General features: G+C 54.0%; 1 protein-coding gene across 1 annotated transcript in view; it reads left to right on the forward strand.

The window, feature by feature from the left end:
- The window catches only part of LOC144246546 (uncharacterized), a 972,872-nt gene that overhangs the window by 45,083 nt on the left and 908,239 nt on the right, over positions 1 to 19,550 (forward strand). Inside the window, exon 3 of the mRNA XM_077784457.1 lies at positions 13,693 to 13,699. Within this exon, the coding sequence (XP_077640583.1) occupies positions 13,693 to 13,699 (7 nt within the window). The remainder of the gene's footprint in view (positions 1 to 13,692; positions 13,700 to 19,550) is intronic.

Consider the following 19,550-nt stretch of genomic DNA (forward strand, 5'->3'; position numbering starts at 1 on the left):
CCGCGCTCAGGGGCTGCTCCAGGCTGGGGCTGCGGCTTCCCGGCCCTCCTTACCAGGCACTCAGTGAACTGCCACAGCTTTTGGTTCTGCACCATCTGTACAAGATCCCTCCTCCTGAGGAACTCGGCCGCACAGAGCAGCGTTTCCTGAGAAGCCTGGAGAGCAGCAGAGACGCGGAGATGGTCCCACAGCCCAGGGCGCAGGACCCCGTCCCTGTGCCAAGGCCAGCAGGACCTGCAGCCTGCGAGGCGCCAGGGCAGGGCCAGCCCAGCCCCTGCCAGGGGCCAGCGGCAGCTGCCGAGTCCTCACCTCTGCCACTCGCTGGTTCTCATCATGGCAGTGCAAGGAGAGTGGCAGCAGGCTCTGGCACACATGTGCCTTCAGGACCTTTTTTTCCTCTTCTGGAAAAACATCCAGCATCTCCCGGAAGATAAACATTGAGCACAACTGCACCTGGCTGTCCTCCTGTAGGAAAGGAAGGAAGAAAGACCTCAGCGTCAGCTGCTTCAGGCCCACCTGGGCACAGCCTGTGAGTGCACAGGGCACAAAGTGTGCGGGCAGCACCCGCTGGCCGTGGCTGGAGGAGCAGAGCCTTACGTTGTCAAAGAGTGGCAGGAGTGCCTCAGCCAGCTGCAGGGCGAGGGTGCTGGTTACTGGGGCACCATTGCACAGGAACAAACCCCTGAGGAGAACCGTGGTCATCCTGAGCATGGTGCTGTCATCTTCCTGCAGGAGCTCCACGAGCTTTTCATGCAGGCTCCACATCCTTATGGCCATCTACTTGTGGAACACAAGTGTGTGAAACACCATCCTGCTGGCACAGGGCCCAGGGGCCAAAGGCCTGTGCCAAAGCCCTGGGGCAGCTGCAGCAGGAGGCAGGAGAGCTGGCAGCAGCTGCTCCAGTGCCCCAAGGCCAGCCAAGCCCCAGGGACTGCCTTCCCCAGCCCCACGCTGGCAGCACGGCTTCAGCCCCTGCGCTCTTCTCACCGAGACACTGGTGGTGCCAAGCGCCACGAGGCCTCGGAGTGCCAAGCGACGCCTCCCCCTGCACTCGCTCTGCAGGTGCTTGGACAGGAACTGCAGGACACTGTCCCGGCACTCACTCACGTTCAGGTGCTCCAGGATCTGAAAGGCACAGGCCGGTGACGGGGGAGCGGCCGGCGGGAGCCCAGAACCGCCCAGGGCCGGGCCCAGGCAGCAGCACAGGGCACGGGCTCCGTCCCAGGCACTGCGGCCAAGAGAGGGCAGAGAGCCGGGAGGCAGCTCAGCGAGGCAGCGCCGGCCTTCAGGCTCACCTCCACAAGGAACGCCAGGGTGGCCAAATCCCGGCATGGCGTGTCCTTGCTGAGCAGCCCGAGCAGGTGGAATGCAATCCTGGAACACGCGGCTTCGGATGCGCGGTGCATTTCTCTGACAGGAGGAAACACGAGTCAAAGCCCTGAGCCAGCGGGGGCAAACATCTCCCAGGACTGCCTCACAGAGCTCTGGCCTTTCTCCACCACCCTGCAAGGGGCAGCTGAGCCCTCTGGGAGGTTGCTGCTCTTGGGCACGCTCCTCTCCCAGCCTTTTGCAGCCTCCTTGGCCGTCCCTTGGTGACAAGGCCTTCTGGCCCACGGCCACGGGGACTGTGTGGGGCACCTCGGGCACAGGGAACACATGCTGGGGACAGCTGGGGAGCAGGGGGTCTCACCTGGCCAGCACGCCCACAGCACAGTGGTGGGTGTCAGCACAGAGCAGTGTGTCCCAGCCACGCTTGTCTTCCATGGCCACCACCACATCCTCATAGTGCAGTCGGCAGAGCAGGGCCTTGAGGGTCTGCTCTGCAAAGCTGTGCACAGAGCAAAGCTGAGGTTACACTGGGAGCACTGGCCCCTGCCCTGGGCACATGGCAGGGACAGGAGGACTGGCATGGAGCACCTGCTGGGGCTGGTGGCAAGGCCGTGTTGCTGCTGGCATCCCTTCCAGAAGGTATTGACCTCCTCTGGCACATCCAGAGTGCTGAAGAGCACTTGGAAGAGCAGATGCACAAAGAGGCCGGGGAAATACACGGTGACTACATGTGGCACACAGGGCAGCTGGAGGATCTTCCACATCACCATGGTTGCCTGCAAAGGACAGAGCAGCCTGAGACAGCGCTCAGTGCCGAGGTGTCCGTGTGGCAGGGCCCGAGCACGGGAGGGAGAGGCCCAGAGAGACACAGGGGGAGCACCGGGCCTGGTGGCCCTGGAGCTGCCCCGAGGCCAGGTTTCAGCCCAGCGCCTGAGGCAGGGAGACGCCGTGGGGGAGGGAGGATGGAGAGCTGCTGGAAAGGTGGCCTTGGGGCCAGCAAAGGCAGAAACTCACAGCCAGGGCAAGGACAGCCGTGTGGTCCCCATTGGAGGTGCACATGCTGTGCTCTGGCCAGCTCCCCAGCACATCGAGGAGCACGAGCATGGCCGGCTCTGCAGTCCTCAGCGAGCACATGATGCTCTTCCACATGGCCAGAGCAGCTCTGTGGGGTCAGAGCTCTGTCTCAGAGGAGTCTGGGACACAGCAGCGTGGCCTGGGCGGCAGCGGGGAGCTGAGCTGCTCTGCCAGCCCTGCCTCTGCCCACTGCCCCTCACTGGCAGCACGCAGGCAGCCCAGCCCTGTGGGGACTGGCCCCTGAGGGGCAGGGGGAAAGCATGGCAGCACGCTGGGGGGCTGGCAGGGGCCAGGGCTGGCAAAGGGAGCAGCCAGAGGGCCCTGGAATTCTCTGTGTCAGACACCTGGGACAGGCTGCCCAGGGGGAAGGGCTGCTGAGCCCTGAGCCCTCTGGGCAGGTGGGCCCCGTACCTGTCACACAATGGGGCCACACGCAGGAGAGCCATCACCACGTCAGAGGGCTGTGCCTCTGTCAGATCCAGAAGGGGCCTGTACAGATTGTACTCAGGAAACTCATTGGCCACGAGCCACTGGTGGATGAACCTCACCATGGCAGGCACCTGGAGAAGGAAGGGGAGACTTGGAAAGCTGCTGGAGGAAGGAATGTGCCCAGCTGCCCCAGAGAAGTGCTTCCCTTGCCTCCACACTGCCATGGCCTCAAAGGCTCCCAGGGAGCAACAGGTGTGGCTTGGGAGGCCAAGCAATTGCTGGGAGAAGAATAGCCAGGCCACAGGCTGCTTACTTGCTTTGGGCTGGAAGGACCCTCCTCCACAAGCATATCCAGCAGGGCAGCGCTGGTCTTGGCTTTGAAGATGGGAGAGTACACTCTGCGCACGGTGCCCATGGCGCTGCTCTCTTCCTCCCGAATCCTCTTCATGAATTTGCAAACCATCTGCAGCAGAAGGGCAAGAAGCCCGGGATGCTGCATGGAGTGCTCCGAGCACAGTGCTGGGCTGAGCAGTGCCAGCAGGCCCAGCCCAGGTGGGGATGGCTGCAGGTACCTGCGCTGTTCTGAGGAAGCGGCCACGGGTGCGTTCCTGCTCTCGTGTGCGCTGCACGGCTGCACCTGGCAAAGAGCGAGCGCAGCCCGAGCTGAGGGGCTGCGGGAGAGGCCGGAGAACACAGCCCAGCCCTGCGCTGCCCAGGCAGGGACAGCCCCGCGACGGCCCAGGGCACGGAGCACGGCTGTGGGGTGTCTGGCTGGCCCCTATTCCAACCTGTCCATGGGCATGGCCCCAGGGGATGGGATGGGATGGCATGGCATGGCATGGCATGGCATGGCATGGCATGGCATGGCATGGCATGGCATGGCATGGGGCCAAGCTGGCTGCAGGCACCAGCCCTGTGGCCCAGCTCTGCCACTCACCCTTCTGCCGTGGCTGGAACTGCTCCAGCTCTTCAGGCTGCTGTGCTGGGGCAGATCCAGGGCCTTCTTTCTCCTCCTTCCCCCAGGCCAGCTTGGGCACGCTCGCAGGTCTGTGCTCTACGACACTGCCTGGATTCATGGCTGCTTGCAGAAGGTGAAAAGGAAAAGGTCCGAGTCAGCAAGTGCTGCAGTCGTGCCTTGAGGGCACCTGCAAGAGTGAAGTCTTGGCAAGGCTACAGGACAGCAAGTCCTGCACTCTGGTCCTGGGGGCTCCAGCCACAAGGACAGGAGACTCCTGTCAAGGATGGTGCAAAGCAAATGCCACAGTCTGCCCTCGAGGGCAGCTGCAGAAGAGATGCCTCGGGAAGGCCAGGGGTCACCAAGTGCTCTGGTCTGCCCACGAGCTCACCTGCAGGAGTAATACCTTGGGAAAGCTCTGGGTCAGCAAGGAACGAGTGGCTGTGCGAGGGCTCCTCACAGCACCGCTCTCTCGCGTCCTCTCTCGTCGTGTGCACCGAGCACTGTGGAGTGTAACTGTAACTTGTAACTGCCAACACCTCTGCCAGAGCGTGTCACCAAGGGCCCTTGGAATCCCTGTCCCGTTCCATTCCACGGTGACCATGCTGCACCGTGTCACCAAGGGCTCTTGGATCCCCTGTCCCGTTCCATTCCACGGTGACCATGCTGCACCGTGTCACCAAGGGCCCTTGGAATCCCTGTCCCGTTCCATTCCACGGTGACCATGCTGCACCGTGTCACCAAGGGCCCTTGGATCCCCTGTCCCGTTCCATTCCATGGTGACCATGCTGCACCGTGTCACCAAGGGCCCTTGCACTCACTGCCACCTGCCCTGGGGCCACCCCCAGCCCCCCAGAGTGGCCCAGGGTGGAAGGAATGCCTTGCCCCAGGTGTGTCAGACAGCCCAACAGGATCTTTAGGAAGGGCTCAGCCCATCAGCAAACGCTGCCCTGCTCTGCGGGCTCAGAGCAGCAGGAGCCCCCGCAGCTGCCGACGCAGCCGCAGCGGGAAGGGCACGGGGCCTCCACAGAAGCTGGCACGGCCCCCTCGGGACACGTCCCACATGGTGGCCATCCTGAGCACGGCCGTGGGACACAGACCAGGAACGTGTGGGCCAGGGCAGGAATGCTGCTCTGAGCCCTGGGGCCCGGGCAGCGCTGACAGCAGCAGGTGAGGCACAGTCCCCACCCAAGCAGAGTTCCCCCGAGCCCTGGCTGCACTGGTGCCCGTCTCCTGCCCCAGAAACCTGTGCCCCAAAAGGGCTTATCTGCCAGAGGGCAGCCAAAGCTGGTTTCTGTTGGAGCAGTGGTCCTGTAGAAAAGGTGTAGTTGGTCCAGTGGAAAACCCCAGCTGTGTCCTCTTGGAAACCTGTGGGAAGGCTGCCTCTCTGTCTAGAAATCCCAGGTTAAATCTAGGTGGGAATGTTTAGCTCTTCTCCCCTGGGTGGAGCATCTCACCATGGGCTGATGTCATTCTGAGTAACACAGTGGGTCCTTGATAAAAGCCAGGAACGTCATAAAACAGGAAAGCTGGCCAGACAGAATGCACATCCAACCAATATTATTAATGCAACGTTCTCTGCTTATTTGAGAGAAGATGGCAGTTTTTATACACATCTACATAGTTTACAATTTACAAAGGCACTCTGATTGGCAAGCTAACATTGTTTGTCTTTGTCTTAAGGTGGCCGAAACCTTACACTATAAACCTATACTACTTCACACCCAGACAGCCCAGTGCTCCCCATCACACCTTAATACAATTTCTAAATGCACCACAAACTCTTAATTTCTAACTGTGTCAGAGGCTGGAAGGCCTCACAAGGCCCAAATCTGAGGCCCAGACTGGAGTAGCTCAAATCTCATTCCAAACATAAATCATGACCTCTGTCTCTCAGAAATGCTGCAACACTTGATCCCCTGTTAAACAGAAATGGCTCTGAAGGGAGTTATCTCTGAGCCATGTGGGAAACATTGATGGGCCCATTCACAGGAGATAAGGAAAACAGTCCAGAGGCAACTGCTACACAGATGGCAATAGAAAACATCTGGCCTCTCAATCTCAGACAACAAACAAACTGTAGGATTGCTGATAAATGAAATTGGATATTGAAAGATGAAATAAACAATGGGGAAAAAACATAGATTCCATGAAAATTAAAATCTAAAAGTGAGTGACGTACATTAGAGGGGAATCTTTGGTATCAGGCATATCAGGACCGCTTAAGTACCTCATCCAGTGTGGAAAGACAGAAGGGAAATTAGGATAAAAAGGAGGCTGCGTCCTCCAAAAATTGGAAAGACTTCAAGGGAATGCCCCATGGCCTCTCCCTTTATTTGAATAAAATAAAAGGACTCCTCTGTCTCTGTTTAGGACATAAACCTGTGGCAGGCAGCTCTATGGCCACAGAGAGAAACAACTTTCCCAGGCATTGTCCTGGGGGCAGGCTGTGAGAAGAACAGAGAAAAGAATGAGAAACAATTCTTATCTTCACTTGCTGCACCTGCTGTTGTGAACATGTGGAATGTGTTATGGAGATTTGTTTGCCAAAAGGTGTTTTTTTAATTAGCCAATGGTGGTGGTGATTGGATTAGTGGACCAATTAGGTCCAGGTGTATTATAACTGTATATAAAAGCAATGGGTTTCTTAATAATGATATATAATATAATAAAGAGGTTATCAGCCTTCTGTGAATCATGGGGTCAATACTAATTATTACCCAGCTGGGGGCTTGTGGCTATGACATAAACCTCTGGTGTTTGTGGATTAATTTTCCTGACAAGTTCTTCCCAAACTGTTCCAACGGGGATCACTCTTCCACAAGCGCAGTCCTTCAAGGACAGCCTGCTCCAGCTCGGGTCCTCCCAGGATCACACGTCCAACCGGGAAACCTCCTCTGGGGTGGGGTCCTCTCTCCACAGGTCTGCAGGTCCCTGCCAGCAATCTGTTCCAGCACAGGCCTCCCACGGGCTCACAGCCTCCTCTCAGGCATCCTCCTGCTGGGGCATGTGCTCCTGCAGGGCTGCAGGGCAATCTCAGCATCCCCGTGCCCTCCCTGTGCTCAGGGCTCAGCTGCCTCCCCAGGGCTGCCCCAGGGCTGCAGGGCAATCTCAGCATCCCCGTGCCTGGAGCACCTCCTGCCCCTCCTGCAGGGACCTGGCTGTCTGCAGGGCTGCTCCTCTCACACATCCTCACTCCTTTCTGGACACAATTCCTTTGCTGCAATTGCTTTTCCCTTCTTCAGTGAGTTTACATATTCACAGCAATAACAGAGGCATCAGCACATCCCTGACGGGCCCGGCCCAGGCCAGTGTGCCTCTCCTGGAGCCGGCTGGCATTTGCTCTGTGGGCATGGGGGAGCTTCCAACAGCTTCTTACAGAAACCATTACTTCACCTACCAAAACCTGGCCATGCAAACCCAACAGACTTTCTTATCTAGTTCCCACCTCCTCACTACACTAAGAATTTAATTCTAGTGATGATAATCATCAAGTGGTGGCCAAGAGGGAAATTTAATATGTACGTCTGCAGGCACTGAAGTTCACACTACAGACTAAATGAAAAAATGCCTCAAACCTACTCATCAAAGAGCCTAACTGCTGGCACATTTGTACATGTGCATTTATTCAATAAAACTCATAATTAGTTGTAATGATTAGGCTGAATACTAATTTCGCACCAAGATCCTCCTGCTTTTGGACCCAATTCCAATTGAAAAATATTACAATAACCATTACATTTTTGGTAAAGACATGCCTAATCCACATCCCACTGGAGCCACAGGTGGCACTGAATTTTAATGTTAAGAGGGACTGGAACATACTACATTCTTTATAATGATTTACATTGACAGTTCACCCTTACTGCTTATGTGACAGCCCTCAGGTATCCAGCTGACACTACAGACTGCCTTTCTCAGGTTCAACACCTACACAAACAGAGAGATGGCCTCCCAACACATCTGCATAGGTAAGATGGGCAAAACGAGAGAAAAATTTCCTTTTCTGATTGTCCAAGATTGGAGCACCAAGATGTTTCATATTACCATCTGAGTAGGAGCTGCCTCTGGGCAGTTTTCCTTAACTCCTGTTAATAGGCCCAACAATGTCTTGCCACATGGCTCAGAGATACTCTCCAGGAGCCAGTTCTGTTCAACAGGTGATCAAGGACACAACTCGTGACTCAGAATAACATCAGCCAATTGTGAGATGCTCCGGCCAGGGGGGAGGAGCTAGGCATTCCCACCTGGATAAAACCGGGACTTTCTAGACAGAGAGGCAGCCTTTCCACAGGTTTCCAAGAAGACACAGCAACCACATCTGCAATTCCAAGAGGACTGCAGCCACTCCAATTTGGACTGCACCAGCATGCTGGCCAGAGGGGTGTTAGGTTGTATTCTGACTTTGTCAGTGGTCTTCTTTTTGTGGTATTGCACGTATTTTTGGGTTTTTTCTCTTTTCCCAATAAATTGTATTTCTGATTTAGAGTCTCTCACTGGTTTTGCTTTCAAACCAGAACATTGATACAAAATAAAGAGGAAAGCTGGCAGTCCTCACCCAGAGCTCTGTAGAAGGCTCTGTGGGGAGCACACCTGACGTTTTTGAAGCTGTGTGTTCAGCCCAGAGCCCTGGAAAGATGGGACTGGCCTGGCTGCCTCAGCCTGTTTGGCGCTGGCTCTTGCACCGTTCTGGCCGTGCTGGTACAGCACTCACTGCTTGCCCAGCTTCCCTGCCATGTGTTGTACATGTTCCTGACCCATAAATCCGGTGAGACTATTGCTGATGGAATAGGGAGGAGTCACACTTTGAAAGAACCCTCTCCAGTTCCCCTTTGTTTGAACAGAGGTAATTCAACAAGTCTATCCACAAATGCTGGAAGATATCCTCCAGTTCTGCCCATGGAGATGCAAATGGCCCTGAGCAGCCCAAGGGCTTTGGCAGGAAGGCCACTCCTTTCCAGGATTTCCCCAAGAGCCCCGGGTCAGTCTTTCCTTCTCTGTGCTCCCCTCTGGCTACATTCCTACGCTGCCTCCAGATCATGAATGTGGCAGGGACACCCAAGCAAACCACTGTGCATGTGTGCCATTGGATCTTTCCTCCAGTTCCCACAAAGGCCATGCCAAACACTCCTGTCTGGCTTCCAGGTCTGCAATTTCCTCCTCCAAGTGCAGCTGGTGCTGCCGAAGGGTTACCTCCTGCTCCTTCATCCTCTGGACAATTCCTTTGTCATCCTCAGGAGAAATCCCATTCTTTCCAGGGGGCTGGTTGATGCTGACAATGTCCATCAACACCAGGTAACTATGGAAGAGTCCTTCAGCCATGGTTGATCCTTCCCTGAAAGAGAAAGAAAGGAGGACAGAGCCAAGATCCAGACTATATTGCCTCGGGAAGAGACAGGAAAGAGGCTCGCCCCTGGCAGGAAGGCTCTGGCCAGCCCTGCAGAAAGGCTGGAGGCCAGAGGTGCTCCTCAGGGCTCGCCTGCTGCTGCCAGTTCCAGTCCAGCTGCCCAAAGAGGCTCCATAAGCACGTGATGAGGAGGAAGAGGAGGAAGGTGTGAGACACAGGGACATGAACCTGAGCAGCCAGGTTTGAGGAGAGAGAAGCTCAGCATTGCAGATGGCAGAAGAAACCAAGCCCAGTCCCCCAAGCAGGAGGAGGAGAGGAAGGGCCCCCCAAGCTGGCTGCAGGCAGACAATGGAGACCTTTCCCAAATGTTCCCAAATGGGCTGGGGGGAGGGAATACACGGCTCTTCTTTCCAGCTGCTCCCACCACTTCTGACCCTGCTGCGGTTGTGAGACAAAGCCTGATGAAATCCTGCTCAGCGTGGGCAACTGAGCCCTTGAAGGGCTTAGTGTCAGGTCAAGGCTTCCTTTCCCTCCCAAAGCCTTTCCCTTGGCAGCCTTGGGCAGGGGATTAATCCTCCCTCCCTCCTCCTTCCCACAGACCTGCTCGGAACCACTCCATGGGCACTTTCCATTCTCTGTGTCCGTCCTCAAGTGCAGTGCCAACCTGGGTCAGTCCTGGCTCTGTCCTGAGCTCCCAGGAGCTCACAGGCTGAGATGGCAATGCTCAGCCACACCAGGGCCCTGCCCCTGCCAGCAGCACCCCCACAAGCAGCAGCAGCAGCGGTAGCAGCAGCAGCAGCAGCAGCAGCAGCAGCAGCAGCAGCAGCAGCAGCAGCAGCTGCAGTCGCCTCTCAGCTGTTGGTGCCCCTGCAGTGCAGCCCCTCCCGCTGGCACCAACGTTCCCTCGTGGCCTTGGAGACAGTCCTGAATCCATCCATGGGGTCACAGAGCCATGGAATCCCGGAGTTCCAGGTTCTGGAATCCTAGAGTCATTGACTCTTGAGAACCACACTCAGAGGAGGAGGAGGAGGAGGAGGAGGCAGAGGAGGAGGAGGAGGACAAGGAAGAGGAGGACCAGGAGGAGAAGGATGAGGAGGATGAGGACGAGCAAGATGGGGAGGATGAGGAGGAGGAGGAGGAAGATGAGGAGGAGGAGAAGGAGGAGAGTGAGGATGAGAAGGAGGACAATGAGGAGGAGAAGGATAAGGATGTGGAAGATAAGGAGGAGGAGGATGAGGAGGAGGATGAGGAGGAGGATGAGGAGGAGGATGAGGATGAGGATAAGGAAAAGGACGAGGATGAGGAGGACAAGCAGGATGAGGAGGAATAGGAGGAGGAAGAGGATGAGAATGAGGGTGTGGAGGAGGACGATGAGGAGGAGGAGGATAAGGATGAGCAGGGCAAGGAGGAGGAAGGGGAGTAGGAGGACAAGTAAATGGAGGAGGAGGACAGGGAGGAGCAAGAGGACAAGGAGGAAGAAGAAGACCAGTAGCAGGAAGAAGAGGAGGAGGAAGAGAAGGAGGACGAGGAGGAGGAGGCGGAGAATGGGTTGTTAAAAGAGCAATTAAGAATGAGGAGCTGGCAACCTGTCCCCATGGAGAACCCATCTCCAGATGTGCTCCATGCCCTTAACAATGGCCCCTGGGGAAATGGAAACCCCCTGGCTGTGCATGGCTGCTCCCAATGTGCAAATACAGCCCTGGACAGTGAGACTGGGACTGCCTGGGAAATTGTTCTGGGTGTGATGGCCCTGGCAGGGCCAGCCCAGAGGCTTCAGGGCTGGACCTTCATGCACTGGAATTAGTATAGGATAAATCAGAAGCAAATTAGAGTTCACAATACAGGAACAGGAATCCAGATTCCTCCAGGACACTTTGGTTTGGTAACTGCTCACTGGAGCTTGGCCTTGCAAAGTGCTCATGCCATGGGAGGAGGAACTGATGCAGATTATCAAGGGGAAAATGAAGTAATTTGGTTAAAGGATAGTGAACAACATTGCATTATTCAAACCCATGTCAGGGTAGCACAATTATTGACACTTTTAGTGTTTAAAACAATTGGGGAAAAAAGGATATCCACCTGAAATCACTACTGTTGGTGGAGATAAAGGGTTTGGATCCAGCAGTGCTAATAATGGAGCCAGAGTGTGGGTCCAGAGGCCAAAAGGCCTCCCAAGGGAGCTGAAAAACAGCTCCTGGGAAGGACAGCAGTGTTTGAATCCTGAAACCAGGGCAGGAACGATGGGAATGTGTCCCTGCAGCCAAGTGCTCTGTGTGAGAACAAGTAGATATTACAGGAGATTGTTTTACACATCCTGCCAGACCAAATCTCCCTGTTTGTCCCAGTGAAAACTCGTGACCTGGACTCCATTTAGGATGGAGCCAGGGCCAGGCTCTTGTACTGCCCAAGATGTATCCCTTGAAGGCCTTTTAATAAATACCTGCTTTATTCCTTTAACACTGCCTAGCTCTGTTCTAGGCAGCCTCTCAAGGCATCACCACCAAACCAAGGGAACATGGACCAGGTCTGGCTGGCTGGGCCTCCTGGGGACCACCTGACCATCTTGGCAAGTCCAGGGCTGCTTCTCACCTGCCCTGAGGCACTGGGGCTCTGGGCTTTCCTTCCTATGGGAGAGAACTCTCCTTCTCCTCCATGGGCCATGGCCAAAACTGGGATTCCTCCTCCAAGACTCTGTACATCCAAGGATAGATCCCAAGTGAAAGCTGCCAGGACAGACAGGTCTGGCTGCCCTTGGCCTCTTGGGAGCTGCCTCTCATCTGCTTTTGAAACCCTAGGGCTTGGTGCATTCTTTCCAATGAAAAGAATTGTCCTTCTACTCAAGGTGTCCGTGGTCAAAATTGCGATATCTCCTCCCAAATTCCATGTATGCAATGATTCCTCCATGACAAAAGCTGCCAGGAAGAACAGGTCTGGCTGTCTCAGCCTCCCAGGAGCTACCTCTTTCTTCTTCTGCCTTTGAAACACTGGGTTTGTGCTTTCCTTCCTATGGAAAAACCTGTACTTCTCCAGATGTCCATATCTGAAACTGGGATCCCACTTCTAAAATTCCCTAGATCCAAGGGTTGCTCCCAGCCAAAATCTGCCAGTACCATCAAGTCTGGCTGGCTTTGGCCTCTGGTGGCTGCCCCTGCAGCACTGGGGCTCGGTTCTTACCTTCCCATGGAGATCACTGTGACACTGTGGGCACCTCATGGAACCAAGGGGATCATTGTGGCACCACTGGAGCCCATGGAACCAAGGGGCCATGGTGACACTGCGGGGCTTCATGGACTCAGAGACCATTATGACTCTGTGGGGCCTGATGGAACCATGGAGACCATTCCGACCCTTCAGGGCCCCGTGTCACTAAGGGGGCATTGTGACACCTCAGGGCCTCCTGGAATCAAGGGACCATTGGGACACTGTGGGGCCCCATGGAAGCGAGGGAACATGGACCAGGTCTGGCTGGCTTGTCCTCCCAGGGGCCACCTGACAGGTCTGGCTGATCTTGGGATGTCAAGGGCTGCCTTTCATCAGCTTCTGGAACACTCCTCTGTATGGAAAAAAAGTCTGTTATTTCAGATGTCCATTGCCAAAATTGGTACTCACCCTAAAAAATTTCCTATTTGTAAGGGTATCTCTTCAAAAAGAATCTGGCATCACTGGCTGGCCTTTGCATCTGGTGTTCACCTCTTGTCTGTCCCTTAAACAATGGCGCTCTGTTCCTTCATTGCTATGGAAAAGAACTGGTCTTCATATCCAGGAACCATGGCCAAATTTAGAATTGGCCAATGAGCCCGGCCAGGCTCACAGAACCATCTGCAGCCCTGGGCAGATATTGACTCTGCCAGTGCTGCCATCCTCCCTCCAGTGAGAGAAAAGGACACAGGGCAGGCACACAGAGGAGCAGCATGGACACACCGAGGGCAGGGAAGAGGAAGTTGAGTCCCAGATGGGAGGGATGAGGAGATGCCTTGATCTTGGAGCTGAAATCCTCTGCTAAAGCTATGGAGAAGGATGTCATTGATACATCAGACTCTCTTCCCTGTAAGGCATTCAAAAGTATGGGGAGATAACTTGTTCAGCAAAAGCCTCCATGCTAACGTGAGCAAATTTTGCAGTAGCTGTTATCTCATGAGAAGTTTGAACAATGAAATGCAGCAGAGTGATGAAACCCTGTGTCCTCAGGAAGAGAAGGAGACCTCTGTTCCCAGAGATGAAGATGATTTCAGAAATAGAAGAAGAAAATATTTGGTCTTAAACAGCTCATCTTTAAGCTAATATGCCATAAGTTGACATGGCCCATAAACAGTGCTGTGGGAAAAGCTGTGAAAAAATGTCAGGGATTTCACAATTTCATTTTTCCAAGTGGCTGCTATTCGTGGAAATTGAGAGCCCCAAGAGAACTGTTTTCTTATGGAGGAGTCTCCATAGCAAGAAAGAGAGACTCCTCTCCCTAAGTGAAGTGAAGAAAGACTATTTTAGAGGTGGTAAACGTACTCAAAATTTTAGGTTTTGTGTCCATATATTGTCAATAAAAAGAAAAAGTTGTATGGAGAGAGGAAGTTTTGTGAAAGTTTTGATATGATTCTTACTACTCTTTCTTTTAGTTACTGTTAATAAACTTTTCATTATTCCCTTTTAAAGTTTTCAGCCCATTTGCTTTTCTCCTACTCCTATCTCACAGCAGGAAATGAGTAAGTATATTCTAGTGAGTGCACTGGTAATTAGCCAAAACTGAACTCACCACACTAATTGATGCATTGGCCGAGAAATCTCAAATTGGCAAGCCAAAACCACTACAGAAAACTTCCTGATGAACTGCATTAGAGCAGAGGGAAATCAAGGTAAAGCCATGGTTTTTCAGGACTTGCTTGATCCTAATGAGCTCCGTGGTGCATTTGGAGCTGAGACCTGGAACCTCAGGGCCTGAGAGGAGATTGCACAAACCTTTCCCGGAGTCAAAGTCAGAGGAAAACCCCAAAGTGGTTGGAGTCTAAAGCATTAATGGGAACCACAAAGGTCCATCTATACCACAGGCTCTTCATGGAGTCCTTGGAGGAGAGACCTGGAGGCCAGGATGGCACAAAAACCTCTCAGAGACTGAAAATGGCACAAAGAACTCTCAATGTGGAAAGGAAAATCCAAAGTACCTCACAAATGTTAAGAATCTTAAAGTATTCATGAGCCCCACTGAGTGTCAGTACAAAGCTCTCAAGGGACTCATTAAAACAGATAATTGGGGCCATGATTGCAAAAACCTCTCACAGTCTGTATCAAAAGGCAAACACCAAGTACCTTAATAAAACTGAAGTACCTTGAAGAATTAATGGGCCCCACTGAGTGTTGTTCCTGACAAAGTCTCTCCAGGGACTAATTACAGCAGATAATTGGAGGCCTAGATTGCAGAAACCTCTCAGAGACTCCAAGGCAAAAGCCAAAGTCCTTTGAAAAACCTGCAGTCCCTGGGAGCATGAAGGAGCCCCCAGGGCCATTCCTGACCAAGGCTCCCCAGGGACTCCTTCCAGCAGATCCTTGAGGCCACTGGGATGTGGGCTAGTGGGGGGATGCTGAGGGCAGGACCAGGGGCTGACAGTGCCCAGCCTGGCTGGGGCTGTTCCAGGAGGCCCCAGGGCCTCAGGACAAGGTGTTTCCTCACAGCCCTTGGTGGCACAGACCCTGCTGTGCTCCAGGGCACCAAGACTTGGCTTCTCTTTGTCCCCACCTGGCATCAGTGCCTCCAGTTCTCTGCTCTGCCTGGGACCTGGGGCCACTTTCTCAGTCGTGTCCCTCAGTGGGACCCATTAAAAGTCCAAGAAACTTTGGAGTTGGAGTCTGACTTGGAGTTCTGCAGAGGTTTCTGCAGCTCCCTCTCAGGGCCTGATGTTCAGGGCTTGAGCACAAAGCCCCAGAGGGTCATTAAAGTCCTTGTGCTGTGTCTGTGCTGCTGAGCTGGGCTGGGCTCCTGGCACAGAGGGTGATGCTGGTAACCAAGCAGAGCTTCAAAAGCACATTTCTCTTGCTGAGCAGCTCTTCTGCCAGCCCAGCAGGGCTGGGGCACTGCCTGCAGCCAGCCCGGGCACAGCACAGAGGCACAGAGAGCTTCAACCAGTCAGGGCTGGGAAGGGGCTGAGAAGTGCCTGGGGCAGAATCACTGCCAGCCCTTGGCACAGGAACCTCTGGCTGCAGGACAATGCAGCTGCAGCTCCTGCAGTGATCTCCTAAAGCTGGAACATGCCAATGCCCACAGAGCCTGTGAGTGCATTCTCTGCTCATCTCCTGTGCAGAGCAGCCAGGGGTGCCCAGGGCTGTCCTGCAGAGCAGGGTCCTGCAGCCCAGGGCGCTGTGCTGGGCCAGGGACTCTGCTGCCTGCCAGGGACAGCTCTCAGCCGGCCCTGGAGCTGCTCCCAGCGCTGGCCAGGAGCTGTGGGGGGAAGGAGCCACCCTGAGCAGGGCAGGTGCTGCTGCTGAGAGGGGCTGGCTGGGGCAGGGCTGCTCCCAGCTCCAGACCAGCCTGGGCACAGCTCCGGAGGGCACTTCCCAAAGAAGGTAAGCCTAGGATTATACTTATATACTTAGAAAACTATAATCCTTTATTATTGCTATTAAACTCTTGATTACCTCTCTTAAACTCTTACTGAACAATATTAAAGTTATATTATATATCTCTATATCTATAATATTTAATTAACTCTAGTATATTTCCTTATGGTTTTTCTTAGAATTTAGAAAAATAACCTGACTGTATAAATGCATTTTTGAATATTATATAGTCTTTTCATCAGGAAGAGGACCTACAAGAAGAACATTTTGGTTTTTGTATGCCAGCAGTGATAACGAAAACTGGGGGAAAAAAGTCCTTGGACCTACTCCAATGTGTTGAGCCAGGAGTGTGTAACTGGGACAAGTGAATATCCTTTTGAATGTCCTTGTTAAGTATCCTAATTAATCAACCTTAATGAATTGTTGAAATCAGGGGCCGGTTGTGCCTCATCCCCACTGGGACACCTGGAAGCTTCCAATAAAGGTCTGGTTTTTACTTTACTGTTCTAACACTGTTGCAAGGGCTTTTTTTCTCCTTCAATTATAGACAACAGGGGGTTGAGAGAAGCAGAACAGGAATTGAAATCCCAGAATGACAGAACATTCTGAGTTGAAAGGGATACACAGGGTCATCAAAGGAATGTTTGAACATTTACAAAGACTCCAGAACTGTGACTTTGTGTCCTGGGTTGTAAAATAAGCTTGTATTCTATTTGCCATCTGTTGAAGGCAAACCTGTCGGACAGGTTTTGTTATCTCTCTCAGAGACAATGGTTTGCCCCGTAGAGGCAATGGTTTGTTTATACACTATTGACTGACTCACTGCTGGGCTGGTAAATGTAACACCGTGAGGGGTCCCACCCAGAGGGGGAAGCCAAGCACTCTATTATGGTATAAAGGGGTAGCTTTTAGGGAGAGAAGCAGCTCGCTCTCTCTCTCTTCGCGGGATTCCCAGAGAAGCAGCTCTCTCTCTCTCTCTCTCTTCGCGGGATCTCGCAGCGAAGCAGCCGGAGCGCGCTGAGGCGACGGCAGCGGAGCTCGGAGGCAACCCCGGCGCAGAGGAAGACCGGCCCCACTGCCACCAGATCTTCAGAGGAAAACTGTACCCTTCCAAAGATCACCACTTCAGCTGCAACTCATCAACCATTGCAAGGGGAGCAATTGTCCCAGCAGAACTGCTACGGGCACCCCGACTCCTCAGGTTCTGGACTTTCTCACTGGTTTTGTTTGTACCGATTGCATTTGCCTTTTTAAATTGTTGTCTAGTTTTCTCCTAGTAAAGAATTGATACTCCCATTCCCACATCTTTGCCTGAGAGCCCTTTAATTTAAAGATCCTGGTAATTCAGAGGGACGGGGGTTTGCCGTTCTCCATTGCACAGGAGGCTTTGCCCTCTTCCACAGACTCCTGTCTTGTCGAACCAAGACACTTTGGCTGGTCAGTCTCTCTTCTGGGAGCCTGCCAAAGGGCCTTCAGCCACTCCTCAGCCCTGGGCAGCAGCAGCATCACCTCTGCAGGGCCCAGCAGGGCTCTCCTGAGCTGCCCTTGCCCAGCTGCACACAGAGCCTGCCCCAGCCAGGGCCCTGCACACAGGCAGGTTTCTGTAGGGCCGGGCCCAGGGCACACAGGGTGGGATGGGCTCTGTGAGCGCTGGCAGGGACAAGGCACCTCTCAGGAGGGGATGTCCAGGCCCAGGGAGATGCTCAGGGAAGCAGAGGGGGCTGAACAGAGCAGTGCTGGGGGAACAAGCCCATCCAGCCCCTAACCTTCCCTCAGCCACAGGGAATCCTTTGCCTCTCACATCTCTCAGTGGCAAACTCTGAGTGCAGCAGGAATGCTGGTGATTTCTGATCTCAGAGAGTGAGCAATGATGTGTGGGTAGGAAAATTATTCCTAAAATCATCTCCTGCCATCTGTTTCCTTTAGAAATGTGAGTGCAGATGGTATCAAAGCCTTTCTGGAGTAGGAGTGATTCCCCTGACAAATCCTGAATATCCACCCTTGTCCCTCTGCCAGATGGCCACAAACCCAGGGCAACAGGGCAGGGATGGCTCCTTGAGAGCCCCCATGCACAGGCCTGGCTGTTCCTGGCACACTCAGCCAGCACAGCTGGAGCTCAGGCACACACTTGTCTGAAGGTTTCCCCAGAGCAGGAACAAGGGTGGGTGAGAACCAGCAGAACAGGCTACAGGGAATGGCCCAGGTTTGGCTCCGAGCAGCCTCTCCTGACTTGTCCCTGTCCTTTCTCCATGAACAGGTGCCCATGTGCAGCCACAGCAAATGTCCAACAGCAGCTCCATCAGCCACTTCCTCCTGCTGGCACTGGCAGACACGCGGCAGCTGCAGCTCCTGCACTTCTGCCTCTTCCTGGGCATCTCCCTGGCTGCCCTCCTGGGCAACAGCCTCATCATCAGCGCCGTAGCCTGCGGCCACCACCTGCACACGCCCAAGTTCTTCTTCCTGCTCAACCTGGCCCTCAGCGACCTGGGCTCCATCTGCACCACTGTCCCCAAAGCCATGCACAATTCCCTCTGGGACACCAGCACCATCTCCCACTCAGGATGTGCTGCACAGCTCTTTTTCTTCATGCTCTTCATCTCAGCAGAGCTTTCCATCCTGACCATCATGTGCTATGACCGCTATGTGTCCATCTGCAAACCCCTGCACTACGGGACCCTCCTGGGCAGCAGAGCTTGTGCCCACATGGCAGCAGCTGCCTGGGCCAGTGCCTTTCTTTATTCACTGCTGCACACAGCTAATACATTTTCCCTGCCCCTGTGCCATGGCAATGCCCTGGGCCAGTTCTTCTGTGAAATCCCAGAGATCCTCAAGCTCTCCTGCTCCAAATACTACCTCAGAGAACTTGGGCTCATTGCACTAAGTGCCTGTTTAGGACTTGGCTGTTTTGTGTTCATTGTTTTCTCCTATGTGCAGATCTTCAAGGCTGTGCTGAGGATCCCTTCTGAGCAGGGACAGCATAAAGCCTTTTCCACCTGCCTCCCTCACTTGGCCGTGGTCTCTCTGTTCCTCAGCACTGGCATGTGTTCCTACCTGAAAACCCGCTCCATGTCCTCCCCATCCCTGGATCTGGCCCTGTCAGTTCTGTACTCAGTGGTGCCTCCAGCCCTGAACCCCCTCATCTACAGCCTGAGGAACCAGGAGCTCAAGGCTGCACTGTGGAAACTGACGACAGGATGGTTTCAGAAACATTAAACTGCTGATCAATTTCTGCAAACCACTGGCAATAAAAGTGTTGGTTTTTTTTTTTCTCCTTGTTGGTTTCATTTAGTGTTTTTTTCTTTATTTTACTGTTTTCATATTGTTCTCCATAAATAAAATTGGTAGTGCCATTTCTCATTTTGTTTCCCTCCACCTTCCCTGTGGCCACAGATTGTGTCAATGAGGGGCTGCACTCACGGTGCCTTTAAAGGAACTAAAGGATCTCCCAGCACAGTTTTCTGCAGAGATGCCCTTTTGTTGCCTTCTCTGGAGCTGCAGCAGTAATGTCTGTGTGCAGAGCTGGGGCAGATCAGGGCTGGCACAGCAGCTGTGCCCAGGAGCAGCAGCACTTGGTGCTGCCAGTGCTGCTCCCGTGGCCCTGCCCCGCTGCCCTGGTGGCCCTGGTGTTGCTGCAGGGCCCGAGTGCTCTCGGGGCCGGGCACAGTCCTGGGGTGGCAGTGCCGGGGCTGCAGCAGGGACAGGCCATGGGCACTGCTGGGCCAGCGCTGACGCCTCAGGCCAGGGCCTGGGGGCTCCAGGCTCCTTGCCCAGGCTCTCTCAAGAACACGGCCAGGCCAATGCTCAGCACAGAAAACCACCGTGAGCACATCTGGGCTGCTGTGTCTGGCTGTGGGGCTCCCTGTTCTGGGCAGT

The sequence above is a fragment of the Lonchura striata genome, chromosome 6 (assembly GCF_046129695.1).
Source record: "Lonchura striata isolate bLonStr1 chromosome 6, bLonStr1.mat, whole genome shotgun sequence".
Classification (NCBI taxonomy): domain Eukaryota; kingdom Metazoa; phylum Chordata; class Aves; order Passeriformes; family Estrildidae; genus Lonchura; species Lonchura striata.